The sequence below is a fragment of the Gymnoscopelus microlampas genome (assembly GCF_963454915.1).
Source record: "Gymnoscopelus microlampas genome assembly, chromosome: 8".
NCBI lineage: Eukaryota > Metazoa > Chordata > Actinopteri > Myctophiformes > Myctophidae > Gymnoscopelus > Gymnoscopelus microlampas.
This window is the reverse complement of record NC_139945.1, coordinates 1,249,282-1,262,958: the sequence shown is the minus strand read 5'-3', so window position 1 is coordinate 1,262,958 and position 13,677 is coordinate 1,249,282. Positions and strand designations below refer to the sequence as shown.

General features: G+C 45.4%; 1 protein-coding gene across 1 annotated transcript in view; it reads left to right on the top strand.

The window, feature by feature from the left end:
- Positions 1-13,677, top strand: part of arhgef17 (Rho guanine nucleotide exchange factor (GEF) 17) — a 147,946-nt gene that overhangs the window by 18,918 nt on the left and 115,351 nt on the right. The window contains exons 9-13 of the mRNA XM_084064031.1: positions 1,488-1,627; positions 2,813-3,426; positions 3,746-4,069; positions 6,776-7,065; positions 8,780-9,074. Coding sequence (XP_083920157.1) covers positions 1,488-1,627; positions 2,813-3,426; positions 3,746-4,069; positions 6,776-7,065; positions 8,780-9,074 — 1,663 coding nt within the window. The remainder of the gene's footprint in view (positions 1-1,487; positions 1,628-2,812; positions 3,427-3,745; positions 4,070-6,775; positions 7,066-8,779; positions 9,075-13,677) is intronic.

Here is a 13,677-nt window from a genome sequence, read left to right as displayed (position 1 = left end):
CTTAACACATTAACCGCCAAGAACGTTGTCCTACGGTCCGTTAAATCCAACTGTTAAGCGCCGAGACCGTAGTGCTACGGTCCGGGTGCTTTTTCCTTTTTTTTTTTTTTTTTTAAATTTTCTACACGGACCATTTTCAGTGTAACACCACCGGAAGTCGACCGGAAGTGCGATCCCGTTTTTTGTTTCCCGTCGGCCTCCATTCTAAGGCGCACACTAAAACCCCTGTTTAGCCCTTGTAGTTTTTTCTCCTCACATTTCCCATGTTAACATAAACGGTCAGAACTCAAACATGGCGGCTCCGTTTGACACGTGGTCTGCACTAGTAGACACAGGGACATGTGCAGGTTGTTTACAAACAGTCCATCGCGCATTCTAAAGGATTTTAACGGGGCCTATGGCGACGTGAAAAAAACAAAAAACAACAATAAAACCTTGGCACTGGTGAGTACATTCTGAGATTAGCCCTTGGCAGTGGATGTGTTAATGACTAGTATTAATATTCTATTGTCTTTTTTATGTCCAATGTATTTGTGTTTAAGTTCATAAAGTTAACATAAGTATAACTAAATGCGTTTGAAATTAAACAAAAATGTTACTTTTCACGATTCCAATTCAACAATAGCAAAAAAAATAGCCGATCTACAAACTCAAAACGCATCGCACTGCGATGCGTTTTGAGCTTGTAGATCGGCTATTTTTGCTACTTTTTTTGAGATCTGCTATTTTTGCTACTTTTGTTTACGAAAAGTTAAAATACGGAGATAAGAGGCGTCTGCCCGACAATATGCAAGGTGTCCCTCTGGAGTGAGTGTGGACATATAGTGGCCCTCTCCATCATCAAAGTTGCATCACCGCTGACATAATCTAACACTAGCCCTCAGGTAGTTCCTCTAAACGAACACGTAATCGCCCCGTCGTAATGATGAGAGATAATCATTGTTAGTTTTCATATAGACCACCGAAGTCCTGACGACACTCGTTCATCCCCTGGTTGGTAAAGTCATTTCTCTATGGAGAATAACATTGGGTCATCATAGAATCGTCTCATGTAAGAATTGTGGTCCAAAAATAAACAAACTGTCTCTGTGATATTGTCAGGGAGGAGGTTCTGTATCGTTTATGATAGTCAGTCACTTATATTTGATACAGTCTGTTTCTGGCGAAAATGTAACTCATTCGGCGGAAGTAACTAATTAACCATTACTTACGGAAGTAAGTAATGGTTTTCTCACCGTCAGTTGATGCTTCATATCCATAAGAGTCAAACCGCCGGGGTCATTTGTTTGTTTTTGGAACACAGTTCTTATTTGACGCAATATTAAATACGTCTATGGGATTCAGAATGGGGGTGGAAAACTGCGAACCAGGTAGACAAACAAAGGATGCGTAAATTACGTCAGACTTCGGTGGTCTATACTGCGTTCACACTGGCAGCTCTAATGGTTTAACCCCTCCCCCTAATGGTTTAACCCCTACCCCCTCAGGGCTGAGAGTGACTGCATCATCATGGACAGTAACCAGACCACCCCCCAGCAGGGGCCCACAGAGAGGCTGGAAGCCCCTCCCACCCCTAGTGCCGTCCGCCGTCGACGAAAGTTCTCGTCCGGTAACAATAACACCACAGGTACGAGCCTGACACAGTTAGCATCATCACACCACCTCAGTTAGCATCACATCGCTGTTAGCGTATAACCACCGCTGTTAGCATCACACCACCACAGTTAGCATCACATCGCTGTTAGCGTATAACCACCGCTGTTAGCATCACACCACCTCAGTTAGCATCACATCGCTGTTAGCGTTTAACCACCGCTGTTAGCATCACACCACCACAGTTAGTTAGCATCTCAACACCACCTCAGTTAGCATCACACCGCTGTTAGCAGCATCACACTACCACTGTTACTTATTTTATTTACATGCTCCAATGTCCCACAAAAACACTATTAAATCATTACATTGTTCAATCATTTTCATGTTAATGAACCAGCCTAACCGTGTTAATGAACCAGGCTAACCAAGCTAACCATGTTAATGAACCAGGCTAACCAGACTAACCATGTTAATGAACCAGGCTAACCAAGCTAACCATGTTAATGAACCAGGCTAACCAGACTAACCATGTTAATGAACCAGGCTAACCAAGCTAACCATGTTAATGAACCAGGCTAACCAGACTAACCATGTTAATGAACCAGGCTAACCAGACTAACCATGTTAATGAACCAGGCTAACCAGGCTAACCATGTTAATGAACCAGGCTAACCAGGCTAACCATGTTAATGAACCAGGCTAACCAAGCTAACCATGTTAATGAACCAGGCTAACCAAGCTAACCATGTTAATGAACCAGGCTAACCAGGCTAACCATGTTAATGAACCAGGCTAACCAGACTAACCATGTTAATGAACCAGGCTAACCATGTTAATGAACCAGGCTAACCAGGCTAACCATGTTAATGAACCAGGCTAACCAGGCTAACCATGTTAATGAACCAGGCTAACCAGGCTAACCATGTTAATGAACCAGGCTAACCAGACTAACCATGTTAATGAACCAGGCTAACCAGGCTAACCATGTTAATGAACCAGGCTAACCAAGCTAACCATGTTAATGAACCAGGCTAACCAGGCTAACCATGTTAATGAACCAGGCTAACCAGACTAACCATGTTAATGAACCAGGCTAACCAGGCTAACCATGTTAATGAACCAGGCTAACCAGGCTAACCATGTTAATGAACCAGGCTAACCAGACTAACCATGTTAATGAACCAGGCTAACCAGGCTAACCATGTTAATGAACCAGGCTCAGACTCAGACTCCGCGGTGCAGCGCTCCCTCAGTGACCCCATGCCTCAGCGGCGCCGCCCTGTGGCCGTAGAGGGGAACAGCGTGGACAGCAACCTGCTGGGCTCTCTGTCCGTTAAAGGAGGCGGAGCTCCGGCCGACTCCTCCTCCTCCGCGGCCGGCGGAGGCGGCGGCGGCCTATCGGAACGCTCAGCCGGCAGCGCGGCCAGCGACCTATCGGTGTGCAGCAGCAGCAGCGACGGCGTCCAGGACTACGTGGGCGTGATCCTGGGCATCGTGGGCGAGCCGGGCGCCATGGAGCGTCTGACGGGCGAGGCGGAGCGGCACGGCGCCAACGGCAAGAAGAAGAAGTCCCTCAGCGACCCCAGCCGCCGCCGCGCCGACCACGCCCCTCAGAGCCACGAGCCGATCGGCGAGCAGCATCGTCATCAGATCCTCCCGCCCGCCAGCAGCGAGCCAATCCTCAGCGAGCAGAGGGAGGAGCTATGGGAACCTGCCAGCAGCGAGCCAATCCTCAGCGAGCAGAGGGAGGAGCTATGGGAACCTGCCAGCAGCGAGCCAATCCTCAGCGAGCAGAGGGAGGAGTTATGGGAACCGGAGCACGCAACACAGGTGAACACAAATATTATACTTAAAGGAACACTATGTCACTTTTTTTTAACTCTTTAAGTGCCATAGTAATAGTGTAATAGTGTTTCACTGCTGTCAGCAAAAACGGCGATTTTACTGCACCTTTGAAAAATCATGGAATATTCTCTGTGACCTCTGTCCTCACGGAGATCGGCTCATTACACACACAGGGTCCGGTTAGTAATGGAAAAAATATATATATCCGCACGGGGTAATCCATTGCACAGCTGCAGCCATTTGAAGAATGAATTTTAATATTCTCTGTACACTTGCATTATATTTTTTTCACCTGGGAATGCAGACACAGACGCACCAGCCGGCCGCTAGCGACGTTAGCAAGCCTCGCTCGCTGTCCCAACGCTCCCTCCCCTCAGACCACGACTACGACGACGAAGAGGACGACGACTACGACGATGATGTCATAGACCGGAGAGGAGGGGGAGGGGGAGGGGGGGAGAAATTTAACTTTGACCTCAAACTGGCAGAGGTCCTGTCGCCCAGGATGAGCCGGCGAGCCGCCAGGAAGCGACCGAACCGCCCGGCTCTGTTCTCCCTCCCCAGCGAGGAGGACCCCTCCCCGCTGGGTTCCCCCCAAACCTCTCTGGAGGAGGACCCCCTGACCAGGGTCAGTATCAGAGTTTTCATTTCACATTTTCATTCGTTTTTATTTTTATTTCTTGGTTCGTTTTCATTCACAAGGAATCTCAGATTCTGCTATAAGTTGTTTATTTAAAGTCCTAGTATGAGGGGCACGGTGTTGCAGTCGGTAGCGCTTTCGCCTCACAGCTAGAAGGTCCTGGGTTCGATTCCCGCCGGGGATGTTGTGGGCGCTGGGGGCGTCTTCTCCTCCGCGTCATCAGCGCCCATACCCTAGGTGGGGTTGGTGAAAGGGCCCACACTGTGTGGAGTTTGCATGTTCTCCCCGTGTCTCTCTGGGTAGTTAATACCCTCACATAAACATACAGTAATCCTGGTCTCTATACCGCCTCCCCCATAACGTGTTCCTTCCACACGCTACATCCCATAGACATATAAAGGTAGACGCCTCCTTCGGCTCTGAGGCATTGGTATCTCGGTCGCCATTTTCCCGTAGGCAAGCTGTAGGCGAGCTTCCGCGTGTGTCACAGAAGGGGGGCGTTCGGTAGGCCAATCAGAGGCAGTCGGGGGCGGGACAACTAGATTCTGACAAGTCTTAGAAAAGACGCACTGTGATTGGCCAGTAGTGAACGTGCTGCGAGGCCAGTAGTCACTTTGAGTGTCAGTTTGCCTACGCGAAAATGGCGGGCCGCGATACGAGTTGCTCCAACGAACAGCAGAGGCCAATGAGGTATCTAGGTTTCTATATCTATGCTACATCCTATCGGGTAAACTCCCCCCTGTCAGGTGACAAGAAGGTCAGTTGGCTCTCATGCATTGAAGGAGGCATGAGCTCGGCTCTGAGCTCCCTAGGCTGTTGGGGGGAGTGTAGCGCCCAGGATTACTTAGATAATTGGCACCGGGTGAAAAAGGGTTACAAAATCGTGGATCATTTCTTGTTATAAAAAAATAAAAAAGTAAAGGCCTAGTATGTTACTTTGCCCTGGGTTTAGAATAGCATAGACTTTTATTCGCCATTTGCACACATGCGTAGGAAATCTTGGAGCTCGGGCTCGGAGGTTCAACATTCGTTCAAGATCTTTCAAAAATAGCAGACAAACTTGTAGATCTGCTATTTTTGACCAGCCCCAACGTATGAAATAAGGGTTATAGCTAAAAACGTACACACTACAGGGGTGATGCAACTTTGTGGAAATATAGTGGCCTCTCCACCATCACTCACTCCAGAGGGCCACATTGCATATTGTTGCTGTCAGGCAGACACCTCTTATCTCCATATTTTTTCGTAAATGAATGGCGTACTTCGTCATTCTAGTACGGGGCTACTCAACTTAAGACGGCTCAAGGGCCACTCAGCAAAGTACCGAAAGTCCAAGGGCCGCAAGCTAAAAATGTCGGCCCTATTTTGGATTTTTGGATTTTGTAACACACACACTACACATTGTTATTGTTATAAGAAAATGTACATTTTGACATCATATTAATTTCACTGTACCTGTTTATTTTGTGTGTGTGTGTCCTGTGGCGCCAGTTACAGCAAAAGCTATGGTATGGCAAGGTTAGGGTTGCCAACTCCCAGAGATTGAAATAAGGGAGACGTATTTACCTCCGAAATGCATAGAAAACTATGCATTATACCTATACCACAATACAAACACAATGGTCTTACACCTGCATTAGGCTACTATTCATGTTTATTATATTTTTTGGAGCCAACGTATGGCACCTGCCCTACCTTGCCGTACCCAATTGACGCCCCTGTGTATGCCGGTTGAAAAGGTTATAAAACACAAATACAAAAAGGAAGCAACCCATATATTTGGTCCACGGGCCGCGGGTTGAGTAGCACTGTAATCTAGTATGTCACACAAAAGTAGCAATAATAGCTAATCTACAAGCACCAAACGTGCCGTGTCGCGTTTTGAGCTTGTAGATCTGCTATTTTTGCTATTTTTGATTTGGAATACTGATTTGTTTGTTTTTTGCTACTTTTGAATTGTAACATTTTTGTTTAATTTCAAATGCATTTAGTTATATTTATGTTAACTTTATGAACATAAATACAAACACATTGGACATAACAAAGACAACAGAATGTTAATACTAGTCATGAAGCTACTAATATAGACTGAAGTCATTAAAGTGGGTCATGTTTGCATGTTATGAATCATAACAGCTGAAATCAATATATATAAATATATCACTATTCTGATATTAACCCATTAAGACCTGGAACTGTGTCATTTTTAGATTTGAGCTAAAAAGCATTATTTTACACTTTGGGCTATTCAAAAATAGCAGATATACAAGCTCATAGCGCGGCACCGAGTGCCGCACTGTGAGCTTGTAGATCTGCTATTTTTGAAAAATCTTGAAAATGTGTCCAAATCTTCAGAATATATATATTTTTAAAGCGAACATTTTTAACTCAAATCTTTGCTTCTGGGGGTCCCTGGAACAACATATTTTGATGGGGGTCCGCGGCCAAATACATATAATGATGGGGGTCCTTGACATGAAAAAGATTGAGCACCACTGATATAGAAACATAGGTTTTTCAGAAAACTGTTGAGATTTAGGAGACATGTAGAATCGGCTTCAGGTCTCAATGGGTTAAATGATAAAGATATAAGGTTGAAAGTGGGCTCCTGTGACTCTATAACAACTGACCCTTCCCTCCCCCTCCCTCCCTCTCTCTGCCCCCCCTCCCTCCCTCTCTCTCTCTGCCCCCCAGCCCCCCAAACCCAGGTCCAAACACGTCCGCCATGCCAGCCAACCCTCCTCCACCTTCATCCCCATCTCTCCTCCTCACCACCCCCCCCAGAGGAAGGAGGGGGGCTGCCGGCCCGCCCTGGAGCCCTCCGTCCTGGGTGGAGGTCCGCGGGGCAAGGAGGAGGAGGATGAGGAGGCCTCGACCGACCGCTTCATCATGACGCTGACCGCTCCTCCACCTCCTGCTGCTGCTGAGGGCCCCCCCGGGGCGGGGCCCGCACAGGTGCCGGGGGCCCCGAACGGAACCCAGGGGTAAGGCCCTGTCACAATGATCATATAACAGCCTTAAAGGGCCAGACCACTGTGGTAGAGGAGTGGGTTGTGTAGTTCAGTGGTTCTCAAACTTTTTCATGTCAAGTACCCCCAAATTGACACTTATTAGCCCGCGGACCCCCATTTGAAAAGATAAGCCAGGGACCCCAATAAGAGAAGGTTTATACAGCTTTCTAGCAGTGATTCTCAACCATTTTAATGTCAAGGACCCCCAGTTTGACATGCATTAGGGCTACGGACCCCCATTTAATGGCATTTATACCTCTGGGACCCCAATTTATATCATAAAATCAATGTTAATTTAACTCTGAGAGTGTACAAATGGAACCAAATGGACCCGTTAGGGTCCATTTGGTTCCATTTGTACACTCTCAGAGTTACAGACCCATAAGGGTCCATTTGGTTCCTGTCCATTATTAAGCTGGGGACCCCCTGGAACCGCCTCAAGTACCCCTGGGGGTCCCCGTACCCCACTTTGAGAACCAATGGTGTAGTTATCTTGCCATGATGTAACTCCAAAGGTGGACAAGACATCTAACTCTCTTTGGTTGATTTTTAAGTCCTCACTGTATTGCCTATTTTAATGTTTTATGCTTTTGCTTTTATTTTATTTTATTTTTTGTTTGCTTTATTGTTAAATTGGTTGTAACTGTAACTGTATTCTTGCTCTGTAAAGCACTTTGCGCTGCATTTCATGTCATGAAAGGTGCTATACAAATAAAGTTTATTATTATTATTATTATTATTATTAAAATAATTGCTCCATTGATTAGAAATTGATAATTCTAAATATGCTCCTCATTGACCTACGTTGTACGGTACAATCAATGTAAAGCGCTTCGGATAGAAGCGCTATATAAATGCACCATTTACCATTTACAGTAGAACAGATCTCAAAGTCACTCTTTTAGCACATAAACAAACACAAACAAAGCTGATTCAGACAATATAGAACATCACCAAACCCACTACTGTACTATTTTTATTAGGAAGAAAATCAATGGCAAAATCAACAGGAAGTTGACATTTGTATTAAAACAAGAAACAGTAGTGGGTTTGGTGATGCTCTGTATTGTCTGAATCAGCTTTGTTTGTTTACGTGCTAAAAGAGTGACTTTGAGAGCTGTTTTACCGTACAATGTAAGTCTTTGAGGAGCATATTTTGAATTATCAATGTCTTAACAATGGAGCAATTATTTTAGATTTCTTGTCCATCTTTGGAGTTACATCATGACAAGGTAACTACACAACCCAAACCCCTAACAAAGTGATGTTGACCTTTTAATGACAAGTATTTGAGAATCGGCAATTTCCATTATATAAATATTATTATATATTTTTTGTTTGAAAGTTTAAAGTTATTAAATATATCAGTCCTTTGTTTTGTATATTTCAGTCATTTGCCATTATTTCTGCGCTCGTGCAATTTGTGTTTACGAAGCCTAAAAGACAGAAAAACAGAAATGACATTTTTATTCATATGTTCCAATGTTGAATGCCCCCCCCCCCCCACCCCCGCCAAAAAAAACACACAATTAAACCGTTAATCACAATTAAATAAATAATTACTTATTTTCGAATAATTACACACCCCATGAAGCCTTGAATGCATGCAGATTCTTTTTTGTTTGTTTTGTTTTGGGTGAACTACTCCTTTAAATCAACAAGTCAAAATGTTGTGATGTTGTCACAGGCCCGCGGAGGGGACGCTGTTGTCACCAGAGGGTCCCACCGAGACCCCCCTATCCAGTGGATTAAAGGTCCCAGGGGGTCCCCCACCCAGTGGAGTAAAGGTTTCAGGGAGTCTCCCCCCATCAAGTGGATTAAAGGTTTCAGGGGGTCCCCCCCCACCCAGTGGAGTAAACGTCCCAGGGGGTCCCCCCCCACCCAGTGGACTAAAGGAAGCTGGACCGCAGAAGGGCGTGGTGGAGGACCCCCAGACGCCCGCCCTGCCACCACCTCCCCCGCAGAGGACCAAACCCACAGTGGTGAGTTCTAATGGATTTACTGCTTTCTATCTCTGCTGGTTTGAAAACAATATGTATTTTCTATCCTTGGAATTCATTTTTCTACTGCTTTCTATCTCTGCTGGTTGAATACGATGTCCTTTTCTATCCTTGGAATTCATTGCTGTTTTTCAAAGGGAACATGTTGTGTGTGTGTGTGAGTGAGGGAGCAGTAGTAAAGGCTGCTCTTTGAGCCTGAACGCACCATTTCTGGGTTGTAGTTATAGCCAGTCCATGAGTAGAAAGAACCGTGAAAGTGACGACTCTAGTTGCAGCGTCTGTTTATTGACCGCTTGTTGCCAAGCTGTAAAAAACAAACCGGTATGTTTTAGTGCAGCGATGGCTGAAAGGACACAACTTCCACTAAAACAAACATTTTTTTGCCATTTCAAAGTTGTGTATCTTTGTCCTGATCGCACAGAGTTATTGCGAACACAGCGGAAGGAGGCGCGCCTCCGCGCAAGTGGAGCTTACTATGACACCGTGCTCGGCTTGTGTATCTGTGTGTGTGTGTGTGTGTGTCTCTGTGTGCACTATTGTGTGCAGCCTGTGTGCAGCCAAGTAAATGTCCAATATAGACGTACCATACATCAAATGAAAGGTCTTTGAAAACTGAACACACCTGTCAAGGTTGTGTTTAAGCCCGCCCCCTCCCCCGGAAGCCACGCCCCAGAGAAGGCTCCTTAAAACTCCCCATTGAAACCCCCATGTTAAATGAAAAGTGCCCGAATCGCTCCGAAACTTTTTCTACCCCCCCTAAGTGGGGGTCTACGAACAAATACTTCGGGCCCGGATTTTGGCTCCGCCCCCCGGAAGTGGGTGAAACAGGCACTTCAAACACTTTGTTGAATTGTTCAAAAACATTCAAAGTTTTTTTTTTTTGTGAATTTGTATTTTTCTAAGATGCTCCTTTTAACGCAGAATTTCTTTGTATTTTTTTTTTTTTTTTTGTTACTTTAAAAAAAAAAAAAGTTTTTCGTTCATTTTTTTTTTTGCGTTCGCTTCCCGCGGTCGCGCGTCTTTCTTGTTTACTATTGTGATGCTAAACGTGTGCCGGCTTTGTTGTTCATAGCAGAGGGTATGGGTGTGGAAGTGTGAGTGTCTTAGAGCGGGGGTCTTCAAAAGGGGGTCCTCAGAGTTACTACAGGGGGGCGCGATATGATTTTTCTTTCTTACATTAACCACTTGAACCCTAGCATCCCTATTCTGTGGAGAACTTAAGCCAAACATAGCAGATCTACAAGCTCACAAGGCCTCGCAGCAGTTTGGCTCAGGGATATAGGTGTCGAGGGAAAATGTAACACACACACACACACACACACACACACACACACACACACACACACACACACACACACACACACACACACAGAGTGTATACAGTACAATACAGAAGCCATTAAGCGTCTGAACGCGTTTAAACAAACATCAGAAGAAGGCATTAGCTTTGATAAACATTAGCATTAGCATTGTTAAACAACATGTGACAACACCGGGGCACTAAGTGCTCCTCCACCCAAGTACACACACACTGTGTGTGTGTGTGTGTGTGTGTGTGTGTGTGTGTGTGTGTGTGTGTGTGTGTGTGTGTGTGTGTGTGTGTGTGATTGATTCATAGTGTCTAGCAGCATCCACACATCAAAGACCTGGTCTTGAAGTTGAATCATTTGTAACTAAACTTAGTTTGTGTGGGTGTCAGACAGACAGGCCGGCAGGCAGACAGACAGACAGGCAGACAGGTCTGTGTTTCATCATAGATCTCCAGGACCTCGTGTGTTGTGACAACCTTTAGGAAAAGGAACACCAGAGGTTCTAACTACTGACTGTTTAAATGTCACAGATGGTCCTTTGATGGTTCAGATCTGTGCTTTTCAAACCGTTTCATGTCAAGGACCCCCAGAGTCATCGTGTATATGTGGCCGCGGACCCCCGTCTGCAATTATTTTATGGCGAGGACCCCTTTGACAAGATCAGTGGAGTTAAAAATGTCAAAAAATATAGCCCTGGGGTGGCACAGTGGTGAAGTAGCTGACCACCACCTAGGAGGTTGTGGGTTCGAATCCGGCTTCGTCAAGCGGCTATTAGCATACATGGGCAACGGGCGGCCCAGGGGCCACATGCGGCCCCCACCTTCACTTAGTGCGAAGTAAAAGTACCAACGTATTGGCATCAAAATGTACTTAAAGTACCAAAAGTAAAAGTACTAAAATGCTTGAAAATAGCAGATCTACAAGTTCGCGACGCGACGCGTTGTGAACTTGTAGATCTGCTATTTTCAAGCATGATGTAGCATGTTAGCATGATGTAGCATGTTAGCATGATATAGCATGTAAGATATAGGATGTCCGTTCTTTTTTCTGTGAGAAAGATCTGACCCTGTGGAGGCCTTTAGCTGTACAGAGACATGGCAGGAGGGTATTTATAGTTACCCCTCCCTCCCTCATCCCCCCTCCTCCCCCCCTCCTCCTCTCCCCGTTTCCACGGCGACTTGAAATGTTGGCCCGAGGAGGAGGCTGCCCTTCAGACAGGAAACGGCTTTGAGGGAAACAGGAAGTCGTTGAGCCTATTGATGTGCTCGATGATATCCTCCCTCCCTGTGTGTGTGTGTGTGTGTGTGTGTGTGTGTGTGTGTGTGTGTGTGTGTGTGTGTGTGTGTGTGTGTGTGTGTGTGTGTGTGTGTGTGTGTGTGTGTGTGTGTGTGTGTGTGTGTGTGTGTGTGTGTGTGTGTGTGTGTGTGTGTGTGTGTGTGTGTGTGTGTGTCAAACTGAAATGGAGTGCAGACAAGTGCAGGAAGGACGCTGAAGCAGACAGACAGAATGTTTTTTCTCCCTTTGCTGGGGAGATCTGTCTGTCTGTCTGTCTGTTCGTCTGTCTCTCTCTGTCTGTCTATTCATCTGTCTGTCTGTCTGTCTGTCTTTCCTTTTCATGTCCTCTTGTCTCCTCTGTGACCTCCTTGTCTCCTAGTCTCCTCTCTCCTACATCAGTGACAGTTTGGTCCAGGAGTCCAAAACCTTTTCAAAGTTAAGTCACTGTGTAGAGTTATGCCCTTTTATGTTCTCTTTCAGTAGAACATATCATAGTGGTAGTCTCTCTCTCTCTCTCTCTTTCAGTAGAACATATCATAGTGGTAGTCTCTCTCTCTCTCTCTCTCTCTTTCAGTAGAACATATCATAGTGGTAGTCTCTCTCTCTTTCAGTAGAACATATCATAGTGGTAGTCTCTCTCTCTTTCAGTAGAACATAACATAGTGGTGAGCTCATACTGTAGTTCCAGGCTTTGGATGAAAAGGTAGAAAAGACATCACAGTGTAGAGTCAAAGTCGTCTTATGGCAGTGAGTGAGTTAAAGGAGTATTTCACCCAACGGACACCGCATGAAGCCTTTAACTCATGGACATGTATTTGCTATTGAAGGATTGTCACAGATAGACACTGAAACGTAATAAACCCTTTAGTTTTACTTTTATACAATTACAAACACACCTTTTTATCCTTTTGATAATGGTTTGACAATATGCGGGGTGTGCGTGTGTGTGTGTGTGTGTGTGTGTGTGTGTGTGTGCGTGGTCTCATAGCTGGGCTATTTTTTACACCCAGTGCCGATTGTCTATGTAATCCTGGGCGCTACACTCCCTCTGCCAACCTATGGAGTCCGAGCTCATGCCTCCTTCAATGCATGAGAGCCAACTGATCTTCTTATTTTTGTATCTGCCAGTGTGAACGCACCATTAGAGTTACATTGTAACTCTTAGAGTTACAATGTAACTCTTAGAGCTACAATGTAACGGAGCATATAACAGAGTTTATAACAGAGCATATAACAGAGCATATAACAGAGCATATAACAGAGCATATAACAGAGTTTATAACAGAGCATATATTGAACTCTTACAGTTACATTGTAACTCTTAGAGTTGGTCGAGGTCCCTTTAAAAGCCGGCCTTCTTTTCCCCAACTTTCTTTGTTGCTTCACTTGCTCTCTCTCTCTCTCTCTCTCTCTCTCTCTGTGTGTGTGTGTGTGTGTGTGTGTGTGTGTGTGTGTGTGTGTGTGTGTGTGTGTGTGTGTGTGTGTGTGTGTGTGTGTGTGTGTGTGTGTGTGTGTGTGTGTGTGTGTGTGTGTGTGTGTGTGTGTGTGTGTGTGGGGATACACCCAGTGAAATTACAGAGTACTTTTTTGCTTATGTAAGGGAAGCCTCCATTGAACCAGCACTTTCTAACAGCTGCTAGTTCAGCATTGTGTGTGTGTGTGTGTGTGTGTGTGTGTGTGTGTGTGTGTGTGTGTGTGTGTGTGTGTGTGTGTGTGTGTGTGTGTGTGTGTGTGTGTGTGTGTGTGTGTGTGTGTGTGTGTGTGTGTGTGTGGGTGTGAATGATTTATTTTCATGTCCGGCTGTCACTGGACACAGTTTGTCCAGTGCCAACACATGCTGACACAAAAATAATAAACAAAATCAATAAATACCACACTGTCAAGTACAGTTCAGTATTCTAATTTTCAAACTAGAGAGTGGGGGGGAGAGGGGGATAGAACGAGAGACATAGACAGAGAGAGAGAGAGAGAGGGGTGTATGGGAGAAAGTCTATAAAGAA